At 40.1% G+C, this 27,804-nt stretch overlaps 3 protein-coding genes and 1 long non-coding RNA gene across 5 annotated transcripts; 1 reads left to right on the top strand and 3 right to left on the bottom strand.

Moving 5' to 3' along the window:
- Window positions 1-1,896: 1,896 nt before the first annotated feature.
- On the top strand, window positions 1,897-3,091 carry LOC121052549. Its single transcript, XR_005809409.1, has 3 exons — window positions 1,897-2,146; window positions 2,442-2,498; window positions 2,880-3,091. It is a non-coding gene; the product is annotated as an uncharacterized LOC121052549 (long non-coding RNA).
- A 1,517-nt stretch (window positions 3,092-4,608) lies between these two features.
- Window positions 4,609-6,299, bottom strand: LOC112196767 (F-box protein At5g49610). The gene has a single exon (XM_024337194.2). It carries the CDS (start codon window positions 5,963-5,965, stop codon window positions 4,880-4,882), a length of 1,086 nt encoding a protein of 361 aa, XP_024192962.1. The 5' UTR covers window positions 5,966-6,299; the 3' UTR covers window positions 4,609-4,879.
- Window positions 6,300-7,059: 760 nt separating this feature from the next.
- LOC112196766 (protein AGENET DOMAIN (AGD)-CONTAINING P1) lies at window positions 7,060-9,877 on the bottom strand. Of its 2 annotated transcripts, none has more exons than XM_024337192.2 (4): window positions 9,251-9,877; window positions 8,570-8,779; window positions 7,464-7,966; window positions 7,060-7,330 (listed from the first exon to the last, which is right to left on the bottom strand). In XM_024337192.2, the coding sequence occupies exons 1-3, from the start codon at window positions 9,683-9,685 to the stop codon at window positions 7,466-7,468; spliced, it is 1,146 nt and encodes a 381-aa protein (XP_024192960.1). In that variant the 5' UTR covers window positions 9,686-9,877; the 3' UTR covers window positions 7,060-7,330; window positions 7,464-7,465. The 2 variants fall into 2 exon arrangements, with proteins under 2 accessions (XP_024192960.1, XP_024192961.1); XM_024337193.2 differs by having other exon boundaries at window positions 8,570-8,767; window positions 9,251-9,873.
- Window positions 9,878-10,445: 568 nt separating this feature from the next.
- On the bottom strand, window positions 10,446-14,916 carry LOC112196765 (beta-glucosidase-like SFR2, chloroplastic). The gene is made up of 10 exons (XM_040519300.1): window positions 14,675-14,916; window positions 13,802-14,159; window positions 13,573-13,711; window positions 13,110-13,276; window positions 12,712-12,933; window positions 12,247-12,415; window positions 11,911-12,144; window positions 11,686-11,835; window positions 11,446-11,575; window positions 10,446-10,895 (listed from the first exon to the last, which is right to left on the bottom strand). Exons 1-10 carry the CDS (start codon window positions 14,844-14,846, stop codon window positions 10,705-10,707), a joined length of 1,932 nt encoding a protein of 643 aa, XP_040375234.1. The 5' UTR covers window positions 14,847-14,916; the 3' UTR covers window positions 10,446-10,704.
- Window positions 14,917-27,804: the final 12,888 nt, after the last annotated feature.

Below are 27,804 nucleotides of genomic sequence, written 5' to 3' on the forward strand. Positions count from 1 at the left end.
AATCAATTATCAAACATTCAACAAGACAACAACCCTTTCCCACTACAGCAAATCAGCAATGACAATCAATCAACCAAAAATCCAAAACATTCCCAATTATCAACCCATCAGCAATGACAATCAATCAACCACAAATCCAATACCTGGGATCTGGGATTGAAGCCTTGAAAGAGTCGCATTGCGACTGTCGCAGACTCGCAGTGGAGCTGTGGAGGTGGCTCGGTGGCAGAGGAGGTGGCTCAGGCATGAGTAGTGGAGGTGGCTTGGCAGACTGTCGGGACTCGCTAATCGAACCTGGAACTCTAAAAGGCTGGGAGGCTAAAGCAAAATGGGGCTGAGAAGGGGAGAGTCTGAGAGTCGACCTACAGCCCGCAAAGCATCAGTATATATTTTTTATATTTTTGATTGGGCTATACCCATACTTGGTCGATTTTGGCCCAAATTTTCTCTTGGGCTGTAACCCAACCCAAGTAGCCCTTATCTTGGCTACGTCCTTGTTGGTTTAGGTGTTTTTATTATGAGATCATTTTTGTTTGGGTGTTTTAGATCATTTGAAGACATATTTTGCCTAAAAGGTTTGTGTTTATTAAATATTAGAAGCGGATCTAAATTCAAATTGGAGGCCTTTTTTGCCTAGAGGTGTTGTGCCTACAATATCGCAGCGGCTTAGTGTTGGAGAGTGGAGAATTCCACCTAAAAAAAGTGATGAAATAAAATAACATTGGAAGTCTTTGGTGACAAAAAATTGTCAACAAATGTGTAATGGATATTTTATCACTAACGGTGCATCTCTTTTAAAAACTAAATTACTGTAGTTTTTTTTCTTTTTCATCTTTGATAAAAAAAAAAAATCAAACTAGATTCAAAAACCTTTACTACAATCTGACCCAAACTAGTTGAAAAGAATAGCGCTTCTAACTAGGGGAGGAACATAAGTCTCCCAAGTTTCTCCATTTGGCTTTGAATGACCAATTTGCTAATGCGTTTTTTTTATTGAAGTTTGTTTCTCTAAAGGTATGTGTGATTGTAAAAGTATCAAATCCTCGGATGTCTTGATGAAGCCTTTAATCTCCAAGGAACGCCACAAACTCTCTTGACATAATCAATAACCAATTTCAAGTCACCTTCCACAATAATCTTTTGAAGAACTTTCTGCTTACCTTTTAGCAGCTTCTCTTATTCTCATAATGCTAAAGCTTCAACAAGTGTTCCTACAGTTTCTCCAACTTTTCTCAATCCAGCAAGTAGTAGATTTTCATTGCCATCTAGCAACATATATACTTTGAGCAACAGAACCATCAAAATTTAATTTGACTATATTGAGGGAAATGGCGGAAAATGTGAATTTTTTATTATTATTAATTTTTTTATAGAAGACTTTTACCAACAAATACGTTAGAGTAATTTTATTTGCACATCCTAATGTTCTTCATACACACCTCTCAAATTTTGTTTGCCATTTTTTCCCTATAGTTTTCCTCTTTTACCCTTCCTCATCTTTCTATCTCCCTTACCACACTCTTTCTCCGATCTCATGCAAATAACTAGGGCTGGCAAATTCTACCGATCCAAACCAACCAACCGATTACCACCCGAACCAACAATGTTGGTAACCAACTATGTCAGTTACCGAGACTTTGGTATGGTAGTACCGAACCGATTTCCAGATAATGGTACGGTACTGGTACTAATTTTCGGATAAATACGGTATACCGTACCGTACCGTATATTATATATATTATTTATTTATTTAAATATATTTTACATCTATCGATCCAAACCGTTGATCATTCATAGTTTGATTTCAAATCTTATTATAACCGTTGATTAGAGTACAGAACCTATTAACCTAATCCAGTTCCCTCACTCTTCCCCTCAGCCACTCTTTCCCTCGAGGCCTCGAAGGCTCGAACCCAGACATCTCCCGATCTCCGCCTCTCCGCGGCTCCGCCCTCTCTCTGCTTCTCGTTTCGATTCAAACCCATAAATCTCCGCCTCTCCGCCCTCTCGACCTCTCCTTTGAAGTTCTTTCGATTCAAACCCAGAACTCTCCGCCTCTGGACCTCTCCTTTGAAGTTCGATTCGAATCAAACCCAGAAAATCTCGTATCAATTCATTCGATTCATGTCCTCGTACTCTCTTTTTGGTCAGTGCTGCTGCTCAGATCTTTGTTTGACTCATGAAGATGCTAGTAATACGTTTCTTTTTTCTGGGTTTTTTGTGTTTTTTTGTCCCCTTTATACCAGTTTGATATCCAAAGACTTAATCTTTTTGATTCAATTCTAGATTCAGGATTTGTTTTTCTTGATTCTGCTTGCATGCTTGGTGGGTGTTGTGAATTGGAATACCCTTTTGGATTTTTGCTTGAGCACCCGGTTTTTTATGGATTCTCTAATAGTTTTACTAATTTTATGTGCTCTTTTTGCTGTTGGTTGTTTTAGGCTGATGGAGAAGGAGAGACGTGAGGAGCTCTCAGATGAGTGAAGCCTCAGCTCTGGGTATGTGCTTTTTTTTTGTTGGTAAAGCTTGTTCTTTTATTTTTTTCGTTTCCTGCTTTGTAATGCATCAAATTTTTTGAATTTGTGAGAAAGGTTGTGGATTTTTTAGTTTTATGATAGACCTGTGTTGTGGTTTTCTAAGATATTTGAAGTTTTGAACTTCTGTAGAAGAAGTTGAAGTTGGTTTGTGTCTGTTGCCAAATGTGTGCTTAGGAAAAAGCATGAAATACAGTGAAAGATTCCATTTTTATGAAATTTTAGGAATAATATCCTCGTTAGGTTGATGATAGGTGCATTTGACAGAAACTGAAAGCTATTGTGAACTGTTATATTTATGTTTGATGTTTGTATGTTTTGTTTCTATCTTCTTCTTTTTTGCAGCTATAGGTACTCAACTGAATTTGCAGAATCAACTAATCAAGGCCTCATTTGGGTGAACTGTGAACTATGAATTATTGACTTAAAAATTGTATGAACTATGGAGTGATGAAGGGAGTTGATGTATGAGTGAATAAGTGATGAACTCAAGTAGTGAAGTTGATGTATGAGAGTTTTTAGTTTATTTTTCATTTCCAGGTTGGCCCTTCAAATTGATGTGAGGATTGCATTTTTTTCATTTGTTGACAGGTTTGGGCTTTTAAAATTTTAGTTGGGCCTTAACTGAAATCTGGCCCTATTTTAAACTCGGTACTAGGCCCAACCAACCGAAACCAAACCGAGATATCGGTATACCGAAAAGTTGGTATACCGACTTCTGTGGCCGGTAATGGTAGGCTTTTTTGTGTACCAACTTAGTTTGGTAAGGTACGTGGTATTGAGCTTCAAGATCCGGTACCGTACCGAACCCACCCCTACAAATAACAACCCCCCCCCCCCCCCCCCCCCCACATCCGTTTTGTTTTTATCTGGTTCTCTCTGTTTCTAAGCTCAGCTAGTAAGGGAATATATTTAATTCCAAGGTGAAACTTGTCACGGGATTGGAAAATTTTGCTTATTCATTCTGAAAAAGGCACCATGGTTCTCATAATCTTTAGTTTACTAGACAAAACCTACCAGATATATATGAATCAATGAACTACTATAATACTATTAAACTATGATGAAATTCACTTTTTGTTTGATAATTCTAGTAATCCCAAGCAAATACTCAAATAGATAGTGAAAAAACTTATTCAACTTTTCTTCTATATGTTCTACTGTTTTGATAAACATGTTCATTTGTTCAAATAAATAATACTGCAATAATTTACAAGACTTGCATATGTAGTTGTATGCATTTCAAATAAATTTTGATCAAAATAATATCATAAAACTAAATACGTGAGCATAACTCAGAACCACTCCATCAGTTGTTTGTTTGCCATTGAGCATATGAAGGGGGAGATTGTGGGTTTTTACTTTTTATAATTAGAAAAAATGGTAAAATAGTGATTTAAAATTTTACAAAAATCATATATGTGTATTAAGTAAAATAGGATGTGTGTATATAATTTCTCAATACTTTATTGACAAAAGTGAATTCTCTTTTATTTATTTATTTTTATTGAACTAATCTTTTAGACTTTTACCAACAAATATGCGACCGTCGGTACATGAGTCTTATTCCATCGGCAAAGTTGCACACCTTTAGATTTACAATTTTATTGAGGTTTTGCTGTCGAATGTTTTGTCAAAAGGTGCGACCATGTCTTGACATCTTCGAATATGAAAAATTGGGGTACCTTTTTTCTTTTTGGTACACTGGGGGCCAAGACCCAAAACGAAAAACAAAAATGAAAGCCGAGATCAGACTGCTAGAAATGTTCCTAGGTTGAGCTACCCCAGCAATGTAATCAAGTATGGTAAGTCGTAACTCGTAACCATAGCAGGAGGTCTCCGGAGAAAGCAACTTTGGGGTACCTTTGAACTATCAACCGAAATATAAATCAAATGATTCTAGTCTGGAGTTATTTACCTATCGCAGAGTAAGTGTAATGATGAAGAAAGAGTCCTGTGGAATAAAACATGTAGTTCCAAGATATGGTAAAAAGTAAAAACCAAGGCTACTTCACCTCTATATTACACAAACTCACAAAGAATGCTGGAGAACATATTACAAGAACTATCGATATATAAAGAGGCAATATTTGCCAGACTGTATAGAATAACTGCAGCCAGGAAGGTAATGCATCTCTTACATGAATCAGTTTTCCAAACAACCACAAATCATGGTATTCCAATACTAACAATACAAGATGGATAAGCTTAACATCATATTCATAAAAACAAAATGAAGTAACAGATCCATGTCAAACTCTATACAGCACAAGTCAGGTTCATAACCAAACCAGCAATAACATGGGACATTTATGTACAGAAGTTCATTAGAAGTAGTTCATCTCTTAATGGCAAGAAGAAATCGTGCTCCGAAATGCATGAGCTGAGTACCACAATGGGAGTGTAGAGCTGTTCTTCACAGAGTACATCTCTTTCCACACGCGACTTTTGCGATGAAACACCAATATCTGCTTATGTGTTGCTAACAGAACATATTCACCAGTCTGACATATGGGGAAAATCCCTGGAACAAGTCCTTTAATACATCTCAGACTGACAGTATCAACCAAACGCCACTCCTCTCTCACATAGTCTTTCAACACCCAAAACTTCATCCAAGTATCCGAAATCTGTATCACAGACAAGCATCCATCCGACTCCAACAAGTAAAACCGATTCCCCATTCCACAGTTCAATTCATCAGGCAATGACATCTTCCTCCACATATCATACTCCAAATCAAGCACAAGTATACAAGAACAAGCACCACCCGTCAACCAATGCAGCGCACCATTCACAAACACAACCTGGTTCTTATTCATATGGCTAAACTGATCATCCTGGAAAGTAATAAACTTCCTCCATTTGTTCGTCTCAGAATCATATATCATACACTTAAAAGTCCCATCCGGCCTATGACCAAAAGTGCGGTGATAGCCAGCTAAAACCACATTAAACTTCTGAGAAGCCAAATTGCAAGCCAATCCGACTAGAGTGGCCTCACCATCAGGGTAAAACCGAGTCACATTCCTCTCCCTACTCCTCGGAAGCAGCTTAAACTCCCGAGTCATAGGGTTACACACATAGTAAACACCCTTATCAGGTATACTAGAGCAACACAACAAACCATTACACGATGCCCTGACCTTAACCCTGTCCTTCAAGAAATCCAAGTCAAATTCACAAACACCCTTCTGATCATCAACACAAATCAAACTCGATTTCAACCCAGACGACTCAGAGACCTCAACCAATAACATAGAGTTCTTCACAGCCAATTCATTGTACAGCTGAATGAAATACTTATCAGAAACCAATCTATACCAAAGTTTACACACAGTTTTGCTCCTGAAAAGTGACTTAATCGGCAGCCTCGAAAGAATTTGAAGGACGACTTCGTCCGGGAAAAAGCCATGTCTTTGCGAATTCATGGTCAGATTTCAACCAATATATATACAAGATCCAATATACCCAGTTTCATAAATTAGGAAAAAGATGATGAATTTGCTTACCCAGATGAGAATTCCGAGGTGGGTACCTGAATAAACTGCGTTCGACGCATTGGGATCAGGTGGGTTCTCAGTTCAAGTTGCGCCATTTTTGTTCGTTTTGACCCAAAAAGGTTGAGGAAAAGAGCATCTTTGATTCTATTCGGGGAATATATAAGTATACAGAAGATGGGGATCGTTGGGTTTATGGGTTGGAAGTGGGAACGGGGATTTACAAAGGATTGGAAGCAAAATTTCAAGGATCTGTGGATAAAAAGTGGAGTTTCATGATAACTTATAACGGCAGTGATTGAGTTTCAGAAATGATGGGCTTCTGGGCTCTTAAGATACTGACCAGTTGGGCCAACAGATTGGGCGACCCAAGTGTTCTACCGTTACTTTTCATAAACAAATTAAAATTAAAATAAAACTTTTTTGCTCCAACTTTTTATAACTCTGTGTTCGACGAACGATACGATTAGTTTAGCGGTATTTCTCATTCACACACACCACATATATATATTTAGTACTCGTGTGTTTCTTTTATCATTATTGAAGTCATTTTCGTCTTTTGGATGTTAAATTGTCTATGTTGGCGGTTCTTGCCGTTGAACCTATCTTTATTCGTGTATTTTATGTCTAGCCCGATCTCATCATTATATATTACTTGTCTCAACTTCATTCGTGTGTATTTGCTTTAACTAACGAGATGTGATGTCAAATGAATCGAAATGACTAGCTTGGCAGAAGTAAATGCCATCGAACACGTGAACCAAATTTGAGTTCATTTTGCAAATGTTTATTCACCTCAGGCAGTCATTTGTGAAGTGGAAGTAAATCTTATTCACAATTCTTAAGGACAAGATTAACTATAAGGATATAGGTGCATAATCAGGATTACTCATCGTTTGTTTAGAAGCACTAAAGATTCCAGATTGCAGAATAACTTGCTCAGTTAGACACTGTCAACAAAACATTCTGATTTTATGATTCAAGACATGTAAAATGCAAATCTCAACAAAACAGAAGAAATTTCGTACTCATGAAGAAGAAACTTAAATTCGATAAAGCAGATATGACATTAATCACAAGGTAAATCTCCATAATAAATAACATTTGGAGCAGTTGTTAGTTGTTCCTGATCATTTTTCTACGTTAAACACAAGCATATCGAACAAAGCTACTAAACACAAGCATTTTTCTACGTTAAACACAAGCATATCGAACAGCCTACAAGACTCCTCAGATTGTTTTGTTGTCTCCTTTTGCCTAGCAGAAATCCTTGCAATAACTTGGATATCAGGAAACCTGTATCAATGAGAAAGGCTCTTATAAGTGATGCTATCTCAGATCTTACATCACACACATGCAATGTATTCTTAACGGGCAAACACAATAAAGCCAAAAATCAGAAGCATTGCCTATTTGTTTTGAAACTTACCATTACAACCCATAGAAGTCCTGGCATGGATCCATTACCCAATGCCCGTTACACCAGTCCTGATGAAGCCTCAAATTGGAATGCTTGAACTCTAATTCCTCATTGGTGGAGCTGAAATACACCATGTACTTTGAGCCGGTCAGAGCTTTGGAAATGGATCCTTCCCACCATCCCTCATTGTACCAAGCATCGACTTTCTGAAGAACTTTGAATTGGACAAGTTGTGGAAGTGGAGGAGGACAAGGCCTAATGTGACTTGAAGATGCTTCTTCTCTCAAGCGCTGGGTTCTATCATCAGTTACCAGGGACACGTATTCCACCAGGAACTTGTCTTTTCCAATGTAGTCAACTATTCTAGCAGTGTACCAAGCATCCTTGTAACCCTCCTCATCACTGCTGACCTCCACCAGAGTCCCATTTTCAAAGTTTCTCCTCACAGTTTCCTTCTTGGCCTTTAATTTGAATCTTATCTTTCTGCATTTCACCACCCCAGATGACCTTTGCTGCAATTTAAGCTTTTTTAAAGTGAGCATACATCGATTACCCAGAAATGTATAACAAGAAAATACATAACAGCAAGTATTATCAAGCACTGAATTGCCAGAACATCAATATCAGAAAGAAAATATCACGAAGCAAACCATTATTGACACCATGTGCAATTTAAAATTGACTTTTAATTTAAATCATTTTCCTTCATGACCCAAGGCAGATTTTTTTAGGCTGATGGTCATTGCTTGGAAAACATTATTCTAATTGGACCACACAGAACAAATTCAATTTGAAAGCTATTCCATCTTGTACTTTCAAACATGAAGGAACAATCTAACTATTACTAATAGTGCCCGGTATTTGCATGAAATTTCCTGGTACCAGAAAACACCACAACCATAGACAAAATGAACTTCAACAAACAATACTGGCATTGCCCTGAAACACAAGACCGATACACTACAATTGCAAAGCAAACTTCAATAATTTCACAAGGAAATTAAAGATGCAGAACAAGAATCACAACCATACATAAAGCACCAGTGGCAATATTGAGAAAAAAACTATCCATTAACCAAAACAATTGGAGAAGTTAAAAAAAAAAAAAAAAGTACCTCTTCTGGAAGAGGAGGGACTGAAGACCGGTCATCCCACTCTCTGTGAAGCCTCAAATTAAACTGCTCAGACTCGAATTCCTTATCATCTTCATCATCCTCCAGAGTCCCCCTTCCAAAGTTTGCTCCCATAGTTTCCTTCTTATCCTTTATTTTCAACGTTATCTTTCTGCATTTCACCACCCCAGATGATTTTTGCTGCAATTCAAGCTTTCATGAAGTGAGCCCACATAATGCATACAAGAAAATAGTCAAATAAATACATCTCAAGCATTTGGAACCACTGTATCACCAAAACTTCAATAAACTAAGGGGGAAACCATTATTAACTTTTCATTTAAAACCCTGTTCCTTGTTGACCCAAGACAGATTTGTAGGCACATGGTCAATTACCTGATAAAAATAGACTATTCTAATTGGATTCCCACCACTAGCACCAAGAATCTAACACATATATAAAGCAAATTATCTTCATCAATTCAAACCCAATCCCCTTTTCTACTTCCAAACATGAAGGACTACTCTCACTACTACACATTACATCTGACATTTCCCTCTTACAACATTGCCCTGAATCAATTCCAAACCCAACTTCCACAATTCCACAAGCACATAAAAAACCTAGAACTAGAATCACAAGAAAAAAAAAAAACAGAGAGACCCATTAACCAAATATTATACCTCTTGTGGAAGAGGAGGGACCCAAGACCCATCATCCCACTCTCTATGAACCCTCAAATCAAAATGGTCACGCTCAAATTCCAGGTCAGCTTTACCATCCAACACCACCAAGTACTTTGAATTCTCCAAAATCTCCCTCACCGTCCCACGATACCACCCTTTTGCCCTGAACGCGTCCACGTCATCGCCGACCTTGAACGGCCGGTGGAGCTCCCGGGGAGGCATGGGCCGCACATTGCCGACCTCCACAATCTCCTTCAAGGGCTTTGTGCCTCCGCCGTGGGCCGTTAGGGTTTGGTACTGGACTAGGATGCGGGCCTTGTCTTTGATGACTGGACGGAGCACGGTGGCTGGGTAGTAGGGGCCGGTGGAGCCGCCGTGGACGGAGGTTGTGACCTCGACTTGGTCACCCTTGTTGAAATGGGTCTCTGACATTGGTGATGGTCAGGGTTTGCTAGTGAGCTCAACCAACCAAGAGCTTTAAATTCAAGGAAATGAGATTTTTTTTTTTTTATTTCAATTTTTTTTTTGTAATGAGAATAATGTGTGTTTTGGGAAACTGGGGAATTTGTTATGCTTTTTCCAGATGAGGAAAATGGAGGGTTTTTTTTGGGTCTGAGGGTTTTAGGGGTTTGGATCAGTGTAAAATGAGAAAAAAATGGATGAGACAAAATAATTTTGTGAATATTTTGCATGCTAAAATTTAATTTGTGAAATTACATAAATATAATTTGAGAGTGAGAAATTTGTTTGTTTCTTGGAGAGCAAGAGACTCATCTAGGGGTTTTAGTCCTCTCCAGCTGGGCGTGGGGTACAGGCCTGGCTTGGTGACCCACGTGGCAGAGGGAAATTGCTTATCTTATGCTAGGCGCCAGATAAATAAATAAATAAAAAAATAAAAAAGCAATTAAAATTTGAATCGTTGGTCAAACAGTCAAAGTCGCATATTTACTGGTGGTAAACTTGTGTTACAGACTATGGTTTTAATTTGTGTTGGAGAATGTCATCTCCTGTTTTGTTCATCCTCTTATATGATGAACCAAAAACCTTGATGGGTTTCCAAACCAAAGATACTGTAAATTTATATTAGGGTTATCGTATCGTTTCACAAATGTTCCTACCAAAGCTAAGACCGAATGAATGTCATCTTTTCCTTACCGGTGACAAGGGATTGCTAAAGTAGATCACCATTTAGTTATTCCATTCAAAGGCCTACGATGAATTAAGGTATAAGTTTTTCACCAGAAGATCAATATTTGCAATAGTCATGCATTACAGTTTACATCAATGTGCCTTGACATTGATAACTAATGGATCGATATCCTTCACCTTAAACCTGATCTTACAGGCGAGGCCTAGCGTATGAAAAGAAAAGCTTTGTAAGATAGACTATACGGAACCACAAGTATGCACAATCACAAAAGATGCTCGTACTTGAGTTCAGAGTTTACGCCTTACTGGAGAGCCAATAGAGCTTCATCCTCTTCATCCATCTGGGGTTTCCTTTTCCTAAATTTTAGGGTGGCAGGTCGGGTCATGAATCTCCACAAGCGACAAATGGGGTCCTGAAGACCTTCCATCTCATAGTGTCCGAATCGCCAATCTCTTTCAACATAGGGTCTCCGTATAGGTTCATCAAGGCCTCCTGTTAAGAGAAAAAAATACGTTGTCCATTCATCAATAGATATGAAAATTGCGAATAAAAAAACAGAAACTAAAAAACAATGGGGAATAAAGAGTGAGCTTCTGCATGCATCACTGTAAATTTGAATTTCAATGTTCTTGCAGTATCAAATTGTGTGAGGACTAAAGACCCTAACTTAGGAACCGAACCATCATTTCTAGGCGGCCACCACAAAGTTCTGTTAGAACCTATGGTAGCTTTTCACATCAGTGATAGACTGATAACCCTATTGGTAGAGGTTTACATATCAGCGATAGCATCTGTGGACCTGACCCCGTTGCATGGCCAAACCAGGGGCAGAACTTTCATGAAACCGACTTGCAAGGTGTCACGGTTCACATTTACAGAAGGATACCAAAGATGTGTCTACTATTCAATGTAGAATTTTAGTTCGTGACAGGTTATATTGATGGATTGTTTGTACAAAATAATGCATCCTCCTCAATTTTAAGGCGGAAAAAGATAAGAACAGTTACTTGAAATTAAAAGAATGCTGAGCTGCATGATTTACCTGCATACATCAAACCATCTTTATTAACAGCCCGATAAAAGGATCGCATTTTCTTTTCTCTAGCAGATATTTGGAGTTGGTGCCATGCACGTGCCCGGTCATAACGTGTAATTTTACCTGTTGTCACCACCTGTAATGGAAACAAACAATGCAAGTTTTAATGGGGCACAATTAAGGCTCATTTTGGGGGTGGGTAGCGGAGCAGAAAGAAGTATCTGAGCAGTGAAGAAACTCGTTAACCTTAGTAAATAGATGGTATGAAGGACGTGGAACCCGGGCAAGATCTTTGGCCCGATCAACTGCTACCAGTCCAAACTTGGGACCATACCCATCTGCCCACTCCCAGTTATCAGAAATAGTCCAAAACAGGAAACCAAGCACACGGACACCCTATAAACCAACCATCATCACCGAATAAAGGAAAAATTAATTTGAAAAACAACTAAGAAGTGTGATGGGGATTACCATGATCTTGGCTGCATGAACAGCGAGCAAATGCTCTAGCAGGTAAGGCCGACGGATTACATCTGTCTCATCAGATACCCCATTTTCAGTAATTATGAAGGGTACATTTAGATGTTTATATCTGTCATTGAACTGAAGCAGCATGCGGTACAAGCCATCTGGGTATATCCCACGTCCGGATTCACTATATTCATCAGTCTCTACTAGCTTCAGTCCAGCACCACACACCACTTCCTAATGGGCAGAATAATAAGGTCACAGTTGACTCATAGTGATCTGTATATTATACGCGAAACATGACAGTAGCATTTTACTCAGTTAGAGAGATGAGAAAACCTGTCCATAGTAGTTTATGCCAATAAAATCCAGCTTGTCAGAAATACTATCCACATATGGGAAGACAGTCATGGAGTTGGCCAGTGTAACAGCAGGAACATCAAAGAGACCATATGGCCGCATGAATGAGACATGGTGTGCCACTCCAACTAATGGCTTGGATGAGGTACTGATGAAGATAAGAAGGAACAAAGAATTCAGAAAAAATTCAATTTAAACATTATATACATAACTTGTAACTTGTTTGTAACTACTTTGAGCAAGGGCAAGATGAACACCACCCACCCTCCCAAACCAACAAAAGCAATGGTAAGAATAAAAATTCACCTACATATCCCACTTAGAAAAGAGTAAAGCATTATTGACATGAATTGTTGACTAGTCAGTTATGCAGGCAATAGACACATACACGTCAGATTATTCAAGCATTTCCTCTTTTAGAGAACTTATATGAGGCATAAAGACCTTTTTTCGTGGATATAGTCATAGGCCTTTAAGTGTGCAATGGCCATCCAATGCATGGCCTGTTTGAAAACACCAGTTGGTAGAGCAGAGGTCGCAACCTCCAGCATGTCAGGATGGCCACCAGGCCATGCACCCGCACAATAGGTAAGCATACAGAAGACATGAGGCTCATTGAATGGTACCCAATAGTCTATCATATCTGATACACTGTCAACAACAAGCCTGCAAAAAGGAGACAGGATTAATCAAAAAGTGAAAAGTCAGAAACAAGACTTAATATACATGATTACCACAAAACAAAATCAATCACTATTGAAGCCAGACAGCATTGGCAAGTAATGCAAAGTAATCAAGAACTTAGAAGACTACTGGTAACTACCACTAAATCAAAGATTCACCTTGTGAAATCCAAGAAATAATCAACTGTCTTTTCCACTTTCCACCCTCCATACTCCCCAGCCCATGGTGGCAATGAGTGATGGAAGAGAGTCAACATCACCTTCATTCCGTATGAGTGAACCCTGCCGATGATCCACTTGTATCGCTCCAATGCAGCATAGTTAACCTAAAGAAGAATATCATGCATCCAATTTCAGTCCAAATTTAATGGTGTCCACTTATAATGCATCGATGCTAACTTGAAAAGCACATTAATGCTATTGAACTCAGCTCATACAAGCTCCACAAATAGAGAAAGTAACTTTAAACATCAAATCCTTATGAAAAGGTTAGGCATGCATGCACCGTGAAGATTAGGTCGAATCCTGTATGAATCCAAATGTCTGCCTACCTAGATTTAATCAAATTGTATCATAATACACCAATTGCATGACAAGTACACGCAATCAGAACCAGACTTACAGTTTTTGTAAGCCCATTGAGCGGCTCCTCTGGCATGACTCGTGACCAATCTATTCCCATTCGGAAGACACTGATACCAGTATCTTTAGCCAGTTTTAGCTCTGTATCAGGATCGGACCAAAACTTTATCCTCTCCTCTCTGTGATTAATTCAAGAAGAATCCATTTGAGAAATAACTTTATGCAATTTACTTGAAGTGCAAGTGATGGAGATAGAAAGCCAGGCTTACGGGTGCTCAACATTGTGCCATGCAGCTACATTATGATGGCATTCTTCATTTGGGACAGGTTTTTCTTCTTCTTCTTCTCCTGTGTCCCCTTTAATATACTTTGCATACCCTCTAATCATGGCTTCCATAGCTATCTTAGGAGGCTTCTTTTTCTTAGGAATTCCCAATGGGGGAGCTGGCTGAGACCCACCATCGCCAGTGGCGGAACCCATTATAGCATCAGCTGTCTGCCGATCACCTTGAGACTCTGATTTGTCACAAGGATTTTCTTGCGCAAACTGAAGCCAAGCATCATTTAGCCCGTCTTCAACGTGCGCTGGAGCCGTCGCCAACCCAAAGAAGAACCCATCTTCCCCTTCTGCACATAATCACACATCACAACACTTCTATTATCAACTCACTAACAAATGCACACACACCAAGTGCTTCTGAGTTCTGATTTCTAAAACCACAAATTACAACACAAACCACTTTCATTATAATGACTCCAAACAGTTTTGTTATCTCATTCAAATTCAGGCTTTATGAAGCAAATTCCAAGCATTAACTGACCAAACCTGGCCTCTAAACCCCATTCCAAGCATTAAATTGATCACACTCGCTATTACTGAATACTTACGTAGTTAATTTCCAAATATATGGATGAATAAATACACATCACCAAAGTTATATTCCAATATCAAACAGTGATGGCATCATAAAAGCTAACATTATCCAAAAAAAAAAATCTCTAAGCGCAACTGTGTTAGTGATAATTCAGTATATATTTATCTAAATCATTCGAAGCATGTTAACCGTTTTTGTGAGAACATTGAACTTTAAGCTACCCACTTCAAGTGAGTAATAAGAAATTTCAGAGTGAAATAGCAGTACCGTTGAGATTGAAGTCGGCGAGAGGGTCGGAGGACTCGTCGATCGGGGAGCGGAACGGCCGGAGATTCTTCTTCCGGTAGCGTGAGAAAGAGAAGACATTAGCAGCGACGGTCAGGGTGGCCAATAATCCGGCGAGCTTCGTTGCCGTGACGAAGAGAGGTACTACCGCCATTTCTGATTGAAAATAAGTGACGAAACGAGTGGGCGCTAGTTAAGGGCCCTTCGTGGCCATATATATGTCCACGTGGCACTGACAGACGTTAGCTGTGGCAAGTTTTGATCAGTGTTCTAAAAATCTCTCCAAGGGCTGTCAGGTTTTGAACTGTCTCTAGTCTGCACAGAGCTTAGGCATGTCAGTTTTTATTTTTTTTTATTTTTTATTTATCCGGAGTGAGGTAGAAAAGTACCTCGATTATATTAGAGAGTTAGTAACACACTCATTCGGTCAGTATTTGAACCGAGGTCCACGAGAGTATCCCAACAGAGCCAAACTAATCCTCCAATGTAAGAGCACGAACCTGAAGACAGCTCAAACTTGTTGGTCAAATACTAGTGGGAGTTAGGACTTGAACTCTAGACATGAGGGATATATGCTAGACAGTTCGACTAACCTTATCACACTAGGTGGTTTCTAGGCAAGTTATATAAATATTTGAATATCTGTTTTAGTCAAATACTTAAATATATATATATATATATATATATTTTAAGTATTTATTACTATATATGCATATTGTTTAAGGATATCTCTATTTGTGTTTAATCCAAACTCTAGGTTATTTGATTTAGTGGTAATAGAGTTCAATTAGAAGAATCTAGAGATTCTCTTTCCTTGTATGATTCTAACTATGCATTGTAATCCTCTATATAAAGAGGCCCCTATTATCAATGAGAATACATAGCAAATTTCTCTCAATTCCTGATTCCCTAAAACACGTTATCAGCACGAAGCCCTAACCCTGAAATCCTAAATTCGTAGCCTTCAAATCCCAGAAATCACTGCCGCCCACCTTGAAGATCTCAACTCCAGGAGTCCAGAACCGGCCGGAAAACCACCGAACCGGCCACCGGAAGTAGCAAAAGTCCCTCTGCCCGGTTCAAAGCCTTCCTCACCACCTCCTGCAGCCATACTCCACCACCTGCAGCGTCTCCACCCCAGAAACCCGAAACCGGAAATTTCACCACCGGAACCGGCCAAAAAGTCTCTAAACCGCTCACCAGAAGTCTTCCTGCCCTGAACCGCCGCCTCACCTTCAGCTTGCAGATTCTCTCTCTGCCCTATCCCTGTAAGCCCAGCCCAGAAGCAGCGAAGCCCAGAGGCACAGCGTAGGCCCAGAAGCAGCGCAGCCCAGAAGCCTAAACCCAGAAACGCGGCCCACTGACGTCAACCACCTTAGGCGCCACATCAGCACCTGCGTCAGCGTCCAGTCAGCACTAGATCTGCCACGTCAGCACCCCGGTCAACGGCCAGTCAACACCGGTCAACACTTTTCCGGCCACTTTTTTTTTAAGGTAATTTTTTCTAAAAGTTCTCGTTTTTTTAATTTCTTCTTCTTTTCTCGGGGACTTCCAACATCCCTTCTTCTACCCCCCTTTCTTCTTTATAGGGGAGACCAAAAAAAAGCCGAACTGTGGGGGTTCGTGCTCACTCCAAGTTTGGAGCTTGTAGAGTCCTCCAAACTTCGAGTTTGTTGAGAAGAAAACGATCAGCCACATACATCATTGTGTCAATCTAATCCAAAACCCCTCTTGGAATCGGATTTTCTTGGAAGCGACTACACTCAGAAAAATCCCTAATTTCTTGGAAGCGACTACGCTCAGAAATTTAATAGTTTTTTGTGGTAGCCTTTTTCGCTCCGAAACTAACCCTAATCTTGTGTTGTTTTTCAGGATGAGTTACCTGAACAAGCTAAACTTTGTTCCACTAGAGACAACTGGCGCAGGATACCATAGGTGGGTCCGAGATGTGTGCCAACATCTTAAGGCTGATGGACTTCTGGAAGCCATCTAAGAGCCTAGTCAGAACATGCTCTCCATTGAGCAAGCTACTGCTTTTGAAGCAAATCAAGCTAAAGCCATCATTCTCATGACAAGGCACATGAATGACGCGCTCCAAAGTGAATACCTCAATGAGGAAGACCCAAAAAAGCTATGGGTTGAACTTGAGCAGCGATTTGGCAACGTTCGTGACTCCCTGCTTCCTGATTTAGAAGTGCGATGGCATAGCCTCCGCTTCTGTGATTTCAAGTCTGTGCTTGATTATAACTCGGAAGCTCTTCATAGCAAATCCCTGATGGAGTTTTGTGGTCAAACCATAACTGATACAATGTTGATCGAGAAGACTCTCTCTACCTTCCCCGTCTTTGCCCTAATGATTTCAAAGAATTATCGGATTGATGTGAAAGCAGGACGTATCACGAGGTTTCATGAGCTTATTGGCGCCATGAACGTAGCTGAAAAGCAGGACAACATACTCGTGAAGAACTATAATGCTAGACCCATGGGAACTAAGTCTATTCTGGAGTCTAACTATAGTTGCGCCCCCAAGGGAGGACGCAAGGAGCGAAACCCTAAGAGTAGGGACAATTCTGGACGCTCTGGTCCATATTCTCGCCCTAAAGAGGAAGGAAATAGCCAAGAGAGGCGTGCACGGAACCGTGGAGGTCAACGTGTGAAGAGAGAGAGAGGCGGAGCCTCCGGCTATGGTGGTGACGCCGCCAAGAATAATAGTCGTCCAACACATGCACCAAAAGCATCTCGATCAAGGGAGCCTGACCATAAAGATGTTTGTCTTCGATGTGGATCAAGTGGACATTGGGCAAGGAAGTGTACTGCATCCCAGAACGTTGCCAACGCATACAAGATGTATCGTGAAGCAAGGGAGGCAAATTACATGGAACAAGAAGATCAAGATGGAGATCTCGATCTAAGGGTGGAAGACTACAAGGATCAAGACCCAGAAACTGGCGATTTTGATTAAGTCTTTTGATTTTCCAAGAGATGTAGGCAATTGCCATATTACTTTTGTAGTAGATGCCAATGATATTAGTCTTTCTTCAAAGTAGGCGTACTCAATGTAAAAGTGATGTCTAGAAAGGTTTTGAGATAAGTGGTACTTAAGCGAGCTTTGCTCCACCGACATCTCTTTACTTACCTGGTCACATTTACATTGGAATTACCGAAAGAAGTTAGACGACTACCATTGTTTTGCATTAACTAGTTTATTGGATTAGATTTTCTTTGGTTAAGAGAAACGATGATGTAATTCCGTTTGGCTTATTAATAAAAGTTGAGTTCTTTTCTTTATGACTCCTTTTTAATTACCAGCTTTTTCTTTTAGGAATCGATGAACTTCAATGTCTTGCGGATAGTGCGACTACGCACACCATTCTACGACATAGGCAATTATTCTTAGAGATGTTGCCTACATATTTATCTGTGACTACGATGGCTGGGCCATCAAGTTTAGTTCAAGGACATGGAATGGCCCAATTCCTTTTGCCCAATGGCACCTTGATTAAAGTCATTGAAGCTCTCTATGCTCCTAAGGCAAATCGAACCTTATTAAGCTTTAAAGATATTAGAGCCAACGGATTCCATGCGGAAACGCATAATGAGAACGGAATAGAACTCCTTTGCATTAACTCTAATGATTGCGGACGGAAGCGCATCTTAGAGAAGCTTATGTGTCAATCTAGTGGACTTTATGTCACTACAATTCGACCAATTGAATCCAATAATGTCATAAGAGAAGATCTCTTGGATTCAGACACATATTGGCTTTGGCATGACCGATTAGGATATCCTGGTCGTGATATGATGCTCCGTATACTTAACACTTCACAAGGGCATCCCTTTTTCAGAGTGAGAAGAAGCAAGAATCAAAAATTGATTCCAGGACTTAGCAAGACTGCGAAAATTGCAGCTTCTGGCTCTGCTGCTGTCTTGGACCGCCGAAAGGTCGCCCCTGTCCCTAGTGATGGCGCCATAATGGGAGATGTAGTCACACACTTTGCTTCTAATAGCGCTACAGACGCTCAGGCCCAACCAAAATCCTCATTGGTTGCTTCTAAGGCCCCTCGCTCATTTTGCAAAGCCTGTTCCTTCGGGAAATTAGGACTGAGACCATCCTACGCAAAGGATCCAAAAATACTCATTCCGTTTTTACAGAGAATCCAAGGGGATATCTGTGGACCTATTCAACCATCATGCGGACCTTTTAAATACTTTATGGTATTGGTTGATGTGTCGACACGCTGGTCACATGTCGCGCTATTGTCCACTCGAAATGCTGCTTATGCTAAACTCCTCGCCCAGATTATCCGTCTACGGGCTCACTATCCTGACCATCCTATTAAGTCGATTCGACTTGATAATGCTGGGGAGTTTACATCGAAAACGTTCAATGACTATTGCATGTCACTGGGCATTGATGTAGAGCATCCAGTTCCCCATGTTCATACCCAAAATGGTCTCGCAAAAGCCACTATCAAACGACTGCAAATGATAGTGCGGACATTGGTTATGCGCACCAATCTCCCTGTTTCTGCTTGGGGATATGCAATATTGCATGCAGCGACACTCATTCGTCTACGACCCACTACAACCCAATCCCACTCTGCGTTACAGCTAGTGACTGGGTACGAGCCTGATATCTCGCATTTACGCATTTTTGGGTGTGCCATCTATGTGCCTATTACGCCGCCACAGCGTACTAAGATGGGTCCACAACGACGAATGGGCATCTATGTTGGCTTTGAATCTCCAACTATTGTCCGCTATCTTGAACCCTTGACAGGTGATCTCTTTACCGCTAGATTTGCGGATTGTCACTTTGATGAGACAGTCTTCCCATCGTTAGGGGGAGATAAGAACACATATGTTCAACAGGAACGACAGGAATTGTCGTGGTCTGTCCCCACTATGTCTCATCTCGATCCCCGTACCGCACAGTCCGAACTTGAAGTACGAAGAATAATCGAGCTCCAGAACGTAGCAGACACTCTACCTGATGAGTTTTCTGATATTGCCAAAGTGATGAGATCACACATACCTGCTGCAAACGTGCCTGCAAGGATCGATGTCCCAAATACTGGACATCACGCCACTCCTGTGACATCAGGGGATGGCGCCATTGCCCAACATGGCAATGATGTGGCATCTATGGCCGCAGGTCCCGCAAGGAAGCGCGGTAGACCAATTGGTTCGAAGGATACTTGCCCTAGAAAGAAAGCGAATGAGGTGCAGATAAATCCTTTGATCATCGATACTCAAAATCCGTCCCATGAGAATGTTCAGGATTACGGTTATGTCTAAGAGACATCATTGGGGGACGCCTCAATGTCAAAACCTATCCATGAGAACGTAGAGATCTCTGTAAATTACACTAGTGTACATGGGACGTAGGAAAGAAATTCCATCATCATTGATGATGTATTCGCGTATTCAGTGGCGCATGAGATTATTGAGACCGATGACATCGAACCACGCTCCATTGATGAATGCCAATGTAGAGCTGATTGGCCAAAATGGAAAGATGTGATCCAGGCAGAACTTGATTCTCTAGCGAAAAGAAAGGTATTTGGCAAAATTGTACCAATACCGCCCAACACCAAACCAGTTGGTCACAAATGGGTATTCGTTAGAAAGCGTAATGAGAAAAACGAGATTGTAAGATATAAAGCTCGCCTTGTGGTGCAAGGCTTCTCACAACACCCTGGAATCGACTACGAGGAGACCTATTCTCCCATAATGGACGTCATTACGTTCCGCTACCTTGTCAGTTTGGTAGTTTCTGAAAAACTGAACATGCATCTTATGGATGTGGTTACTGCGTATCTATATGGAGATCTAGATACGGAAATATATATATATATATATATATATGAAGATTCCAGATGGAATTCAGTTACCCAAATCAAGTGGCTCTAGACCACGGAGTGCGTTTGCGATTAGATTGAAACGCTCACTATATGGATTGAAACAATCCGGACGGATGTGGTATAACCGTCTAAGTGACTACTTGATTGGGAAGGAATATGTCAACAATGAACTATGCCCATGTGTGTTCATAAAAAGGACAAGTTCAGGATTTGCAATAGTAGCGGTTTATGTTGATGACATGAACATAATTGGCACCCTTCAAGAGTTAAGGGAAACCGCTGAACACTTGAAATCCGAGTTTGAGATGAAAGATCTTTGAAAAACATGGTTTTGCCTCGGTTTAGAACTCGAGCACCGTAGAGATGGTATCCTGATTCATCAATCAACTTATACCCAAAAGATGCTTAGGCGTTTCAACACTGATAAGATTAAGCCTTCAAGCACCCCAATGGTCGTCCGTAGTCTTAATCCAAAGAAGGATCCATTCCGTCCAAAAGATGACGACGAAGAAGTGCTAGAGGCAGAAGTGTCATATCTAAGTGCAATAGGCACATTGTTGTACTTAGCACAATGCACAAGACCGGATATCTCATTCGCAGTGAACTTGTTAGCTAGATATAGCTCTGTGCCAACACGACGCCATTGGACTGGTGTTAAAGATATCTTTCGATACCTAAGTGGTACGATTGATATGGGCTTGTTCTATCCCTATAGAGAAATGACGGATTCGGACCCATCAAGTGCCAGGGACGCTACACATGGTGGACTGCGTTCCCTTTCCCCAACCCAAAACAATATAAGTGTTTTGGAAGGTTTTGCTGATGCTGGGTATCTCTCTGACCCACACAAAGGTCGCTCCCAAACTGGTTATGTTTTCACCATGGGAAAGACCGCGATATCTTAGAGGTCTACAAAGCAGACCTTAGTCGCTACCTCTTCGAATCATGCAGAGATTATTGCTCTTCACGAAGCAGTTCGTGAATGTATATGGCTTCGATCCATAGTTACGCATGTTCGAAGCAATTGTGGTTTGAAGTCTACCACAGATGAGCCAACGAGCATTTATGAGGATAATGCTGATTGCATTGAACAAATGAGCAAGGCTACATCAAAGGCGACAACACCAAGCATATATCGCCCAAATTCTTCTACAATCAGCAACAACAGAAGTACCTCAAGATCAAAGTAAACCAGGTTAGATCTGAGGACAATGCGGCAGACTTATTTACTAAGTCATTGCCCAAATCCACGTTCGAGAAACATGTGGCAAGAATTGGCTTGTGGAAATTATCTGAACTCCCATGATCGTAGTCATCAAGGGGAGATGTCTACATGTTCATCTCAAATCGTGAAGGGTGTGTTGTGCTCTTTTTCCCCTTCGACCAAGGTTATTTTTGTCCCATTGGGTTTTTGTTACTCGGCAAGGTTTTTAACGAGGCAACGAGAGAAGCACCGCGTTTGAACAACACAAGGGGGAGTGTTTAAGGATATCTCTATTTGTGTTTAATCCAAACTCTAGGTTACTTGACCTGGTGGTAATAGGGTTCAATTAGAAGAATCTAGAGACTCTCTTTCCTTGTATGATTCTAACTCTATGCATTGTAATCCTCTATATAAAGAGGCCCCTATTATCAATGAGAATACACAGCAAATTTCTCTTAATTCCTGATTCCCTAAAACACATATAACTTTTTCCTATATTTTTTTCCCTATGTTTTCAACCAAACTATAATACTAAGTGTATTTTTGTTTTAATTATACTTATTTTATCTATTGTATAATGAAATTAAATTAAATAAACATCCACGGTTAGGTCTCTCTGCAACCCCCCCCCCCCCCCCCCCCAAACTAGTGGAGGGTTTGGTTTGTTTCGGTTCGATTTTGAGCCTATACCGAGCACCGAACCGAACTTGAATTCAGTTCGGTTTTGCATTTTTTAGAGACCAAAACCGGAAACCGAACCGACCGGTTCAGTCCGGTCCAAATTCGGTTTTTTTATTTTTTAAATAAAAATAATATGGGTTTTTTTTCTACGCCCTGTTGGTAGTTAGTTATTTTTATCTTTTTGCCGGTCTTTTTTTGGCCCCTTGCTCTCCAAAATTTCAAGTGTTCGTCAAACACATTGGTGTAGACTAGGAATCAAGTTCATCTACTTTTTTTTACTCTAGAAACTAGGGATATTAGGAATCAAGACCATTGGAGCCTTGTCGATATAAAAAATAAAATAAAAGAGCAACCATTAACAACTCATAAAATAGAAAAACCCAAAAAACAAAAGCAAGTTAAAAAAAATTGATCCCTCTCGTCCTAAGCTGGTGCTTGTAATCTGTCCAACGTAATCTCTATCACAGCTCCTGCATATATTGTGAGAGTCAATCTAAGTCATATTAATATGAAAATGCCACAGATATACATTACTAAGAGTCAAACTTACATTGTATAAAACCATGAGTTAGATTGAATGATTCATAAATAGCATAGATCCGTAATTATTGAATGATTCATCGAGAAGATATATATAATCAAGGAAAAAGTGAGGAGGAGCATGAAACCTTGTAATTCCTCATCATCTTGCAACAAGATTGGATAAGTCAAAATCTTTTTGCTTCCTACAGTGTGCTCCATTGTCCTCTATCACGACCCAAATTGAATGTTACTATTTCAACTATAAAGAGGAAATCATGTATGCTACAAACTAGCTAGTCTCGTTGGCTTCATCCATAAGTAGAACTTAAATTTGTATTAATGAATTAAGATGCACCCCATAAAAACTAAACTAAAAGAGGAACCTGTGAATCTGATCTAAAAAAAATGATGGAAGACACACTAAGTGACTAACCTTGCCGGTCTTTTTTAGGCCCCTTTGCACACCAACTCCACAGGCTGAAAGAAAGCATCATAAATGAATTCCCAATCTGAACAAGAATAATAATACAAATACTCGATGAATCCTACACGGTCTACACCACAGTAGAGCTGACATTCAAGTGACATTCAATGTAGAATGTGGAATGAATGGAGCCAGGTAGAGTTTACTATTAGCTCATGTTCCTAACTAGTCATTGAATGGAAAACCAAAGCATGAAAACATAGTATAAAGGAAAATTGGAAACGTAACTTAATTGCCAGTAGGATTTGATTGCTAAATGTTTTCAATATATTTCAAATGCTTCATAAGTCTGCTCTAGTTGGGAAATCAGAGAATATGAATCTCAAGTGGGACCTTGATTACCTGGTAAAATGCATCTGCCTCATCAGTGGGTACCATATGAATCTGAAGACTTTTTGGCCCATAAAATGTTAAAGGTGTTTCAGGTAGAACCTGAAATTAACAATTTGATTACTCGGAAGATAAAATAGTACTAGGCTACGAAGAGGATCAGGTAGTGAGTATAACTTACAGTTTTCCATCTGTCACTGCAACTGAAACATTGGCTTGTCTCCCAATATGACATATACAGAGCATTTGAACAATAATTTATAAGGAAAACAAAATCTTGCATCACATGTAGGGAATCTGGAAAACATAAGCATACCAGTAGCACCCACTCCAGATCACTCTTAATCTTTGAAAATGCAGAAAGAACATGATCAGATTTGGACTTTTGCCCCTGAAATGACATGGTGAAACAATTGAACTAAGATATGATTAAGATTATGTTACAGAATTAGTGAAGACAATGTGAAACATAAGCATACAACTCTTTTTGCATTTAATCATCTACAGAAGAAATTGAACTAGAGAGAAAGCTACTTACTTTATTGCAGAAGCACAAACATAAGGATTCTTCTCAAGTTACCGCCTTTGCCTAAATCAGCCTCAAATCCACCACTCCCAAAGTCTCAGAGGAAGTTTAGCCATTGATCTATGAACATACAAAACAAATCCAGGATTACCATCAACAACATCAGAATGATTGAATAATGTTTAACTGAAATTCGATACAACATACCTGAAGCTTGGATTGTTCCAGGCTTCCAGCAGCAGCATCTTCTATCCGATAGGTTTTGCAGATCAATAGCAGATCCAATAAAACCATAGAAGGAAAAGCATGACTCTAGATGAGGATCGACTGCACCAAACGATCACGGCTCGTCTCCAGGCTCCCTTGTATGCGTAATCCTCTTAGTGGAAAGAGAGGAAGAGAGGCAGAAGTGCAGAACCATCGAAGAGACGAGAGAGAGAGAGAGAGAGAGAGAGAGAGAGAGAGAGAGAGAGAGAGAGAGAGAGAGAGAGAGAGAGAGAGAGAGAGAGAGAGAGGAACTAAAGAAGTGAGGGCGTGCAGTGCGGCTGTGTGAGAGACTTTTTATATAGCGACCTTAAGCTTTGTTTTCGACCTAATGGCAAAATGACGTAGTTTTAGTATGTTCGGTTCGGTTCGGTCCGAACCGGTTTTTGACACCCTAAAATTGAAAACCGAACCGAACCGGTTCTGTTCAGTTCGGTTTTTTTTGTTTCGGTGCGGTCTTTCAGCTTCGGCTCGGCTTTCGAATCAGTTTTTTTCAATTTCGCGAGCCCACCTTTACCCCCAACTAGCTAGTGATTTTTAGAACATTGGTTTTAGTTCTTTCTTTATTTCTTCTGTTCTTGATGCTTATTACATTTGGAGAGTTTTCACCTATATATGTATCTCTTTCATATACTCTGCCTCTAAAAAAAATAAAAAAAGTAGCAGCTGCACTACTAGGGTTGGAGTTGAAAACCGTGGTTTTCATTCTTGCATCTTCATCCATGGTTTTGGATGCTTTCCCTATCTTGGGATTTCATCAGGTTTGGCCCCGTCGAGCAGTTGATCAAGGAGGGCGATCTAGTGCGATCGCGTTATAGGTGCGAGGCTGGGCGATGGTGATGTTATTGCCACTGTTTTGTTTCACATTTTGGAGGATATGTTTCACTACTAGCAAAACAACAATTACCCACGGATTTTAATCTGTGGGTAATAAGACTTTCTCACATAGATTTCAGTGTGTGATAACTTTTACACACAGTACACGCACAGATTGGTGTTACCGTGCGGTTTGGAGGGGGGGTAATGCTCATCTCACACGGATTATGTTGTCCGTGTGAAATACTAACGTGGGCCCCACTATCTTTCCATAAATATAAATTACCGGAATGAAACGAAATCCGTGTGAACAACTCTATTTCACACGGATTTCTGTGTTAAATATGTACCTATCTCACACGGATTTCTGTGTCAAATATGTACTCATCTCACACGGATTATGTTGTTTGTGTGAAATACTAACGTGGGCCCCACTATAATTCCATAAATATAAATTACCGAAATGGAACGAAATCCGTGTGAAATAAACTGTATTTCACAGTGATTTCTGTGCGGGATATAACTCACACTGATTTCTGTGTCAAAACTTATAACTATTGACATGGATTTCCATGTGAAATTCTTATACTCTTAACTCACACTGATTTCAGTGTGTAATAGTGACAGCATGTTAAAAAAAAAATTCGTCTGTTGCAATTTAGCAGTTTTTAAAAGATCACCACCAGATGGCAGAGAAGGATGCAGCTTAGCAGACTGCTTCGCTAACCTCCCAACAAGCCTTGGCCTTGGTACCTCACATTTTCCATCATTTCTTGGCTTTGTGACCATTTCCCAGTCCCATAAACTTATCAGTGAAGACTCTGGGATTGGCACTTCTGCATCTTGAACGACCTGACCATATTGAGATCGCCAGTTCTCTTCATCCCATGAACCACCTGGGGAAAATATGATCATATGTTTCAATATATTATGCAACCGGTTAACTAGAATCTTCACAATTGAACCATAACACAAGGTTTCACAATGCAAAGAATCTTCACAATTGAACCATAACACAAGGTTTCACAATTAAAACTGAAGACCAAAACTGCAGATCACATAAACAAACGCATAGCCTATTGAAAAGTAAAATCAAGTAAACAGACATGAAATCGGAGGCGGTGCTTGACGCTGGAGGCGAGCAATCTGGGTCGACTATGCCAATGGAGTGGAGGGAGGCGGTGCTTGACAGTGGAAATGAGCAGAGTCGGTGCGTGGGTTGTTGCAGGGACTCAAGGAGGCTGCGTTAAACTCGTTGGAGGTCGGTGATGGTGGAGGTGAGTCACGGTGGTGACCGGAAGTGGGTGTCGAAGGAGAGAGAAAACAGATCTAGTTCCTCTGTCCTCCATTAAACCAAAAAAATTTGGAGATGAGAGAGAGGGAGGCAGAGAAGAGGAGCTGGGATATGAGAGAGAGGGAGAGCAGTGGGCGGAGGAGCAGAGAGAGGGAGAGCAGTGGGCGGAGGAGCAGAGAGAGAGAGGGAGACATGAGAGAATTCGGAGGAGGCTTTAGATTTTGGTCAAGTGTTTTCTGGTTTTAAGCAGCATTATGCACGGAAATCTGTGTGTTTATAGTATTGCACATGGAAATCCGTGTGAAATACATTTGCATTTACTACAGATATCCGTGTGAATTTACCTCGGTAACCCAATAGCTATCATCTATTGTTATTTAAATATTTACAACAGCACCCACAGTAATCCGTGGGAATATCCAAATATTGAGCGGGAATAAATTAATTGGCCCGTCCTTGTTTTTTGAAACTAAATAATTGTCATTCGATTGCAATTTGTTGGGTATAAGCGGAATTTCCACGCCAATCTGTGTGAAATACATTTACCTTTGCTACGGATATCCGTGTGTATATACCTCAGAAATCCACAGAAATCCGTGTGTAATACTACTAGGGGAGGGAAATTGAATTTGTTCCAAAAATGTGAGCGGGAAAAAATTTACCACGAAAATCCGTGTGAGATACATATATATTTACCACTGATGTTCGTGTGTATTTATCTCGGTAATATATAACTGTCATGTTAATTATTGTTTACACGGAATTCTGTCTCTATTCTATTTTTTTCACATGGAATTTAGTAGCTAATTTTTCTTTTCACACAGATATCCGTGTCTACATTTCACACAAATATTCGTCTGTTGCTCATTTCACAGATAATTACGTATTAAACACTTATTGTAACGGAATTCTATAGCTAATAGAGTTTTTCATACGGAATTTTGTAGCTGATGGTTCTTTTCACACGAATTTCCATGTTAACATTTCACACAGATATCCTTGTGTGTTACTCATTTCACACAGATGTCTGTACCAAAAACCGGTCAACCATTTAAACGCTTCTACTTCCCTAAGGGGAGCCGACCCTTGAGGAAATAAAATTTCAGAAATTTTTACATTAGTTGATA

This window comes from Rosa chinensis, chromosome 4, assembly GCF_002994745.2.
Source record: "Rosa chinensis cultivar Old Blush chromosome 4, RchiOBHm-V2, whole genome shotgun sequence".
Taxonomy (NCBI): Eukaryota; Viridiplantae; Streptophyta; class Magnoliopsida; order Rosales; family Rosaceae; genus Rosa; species Rosa chinensis.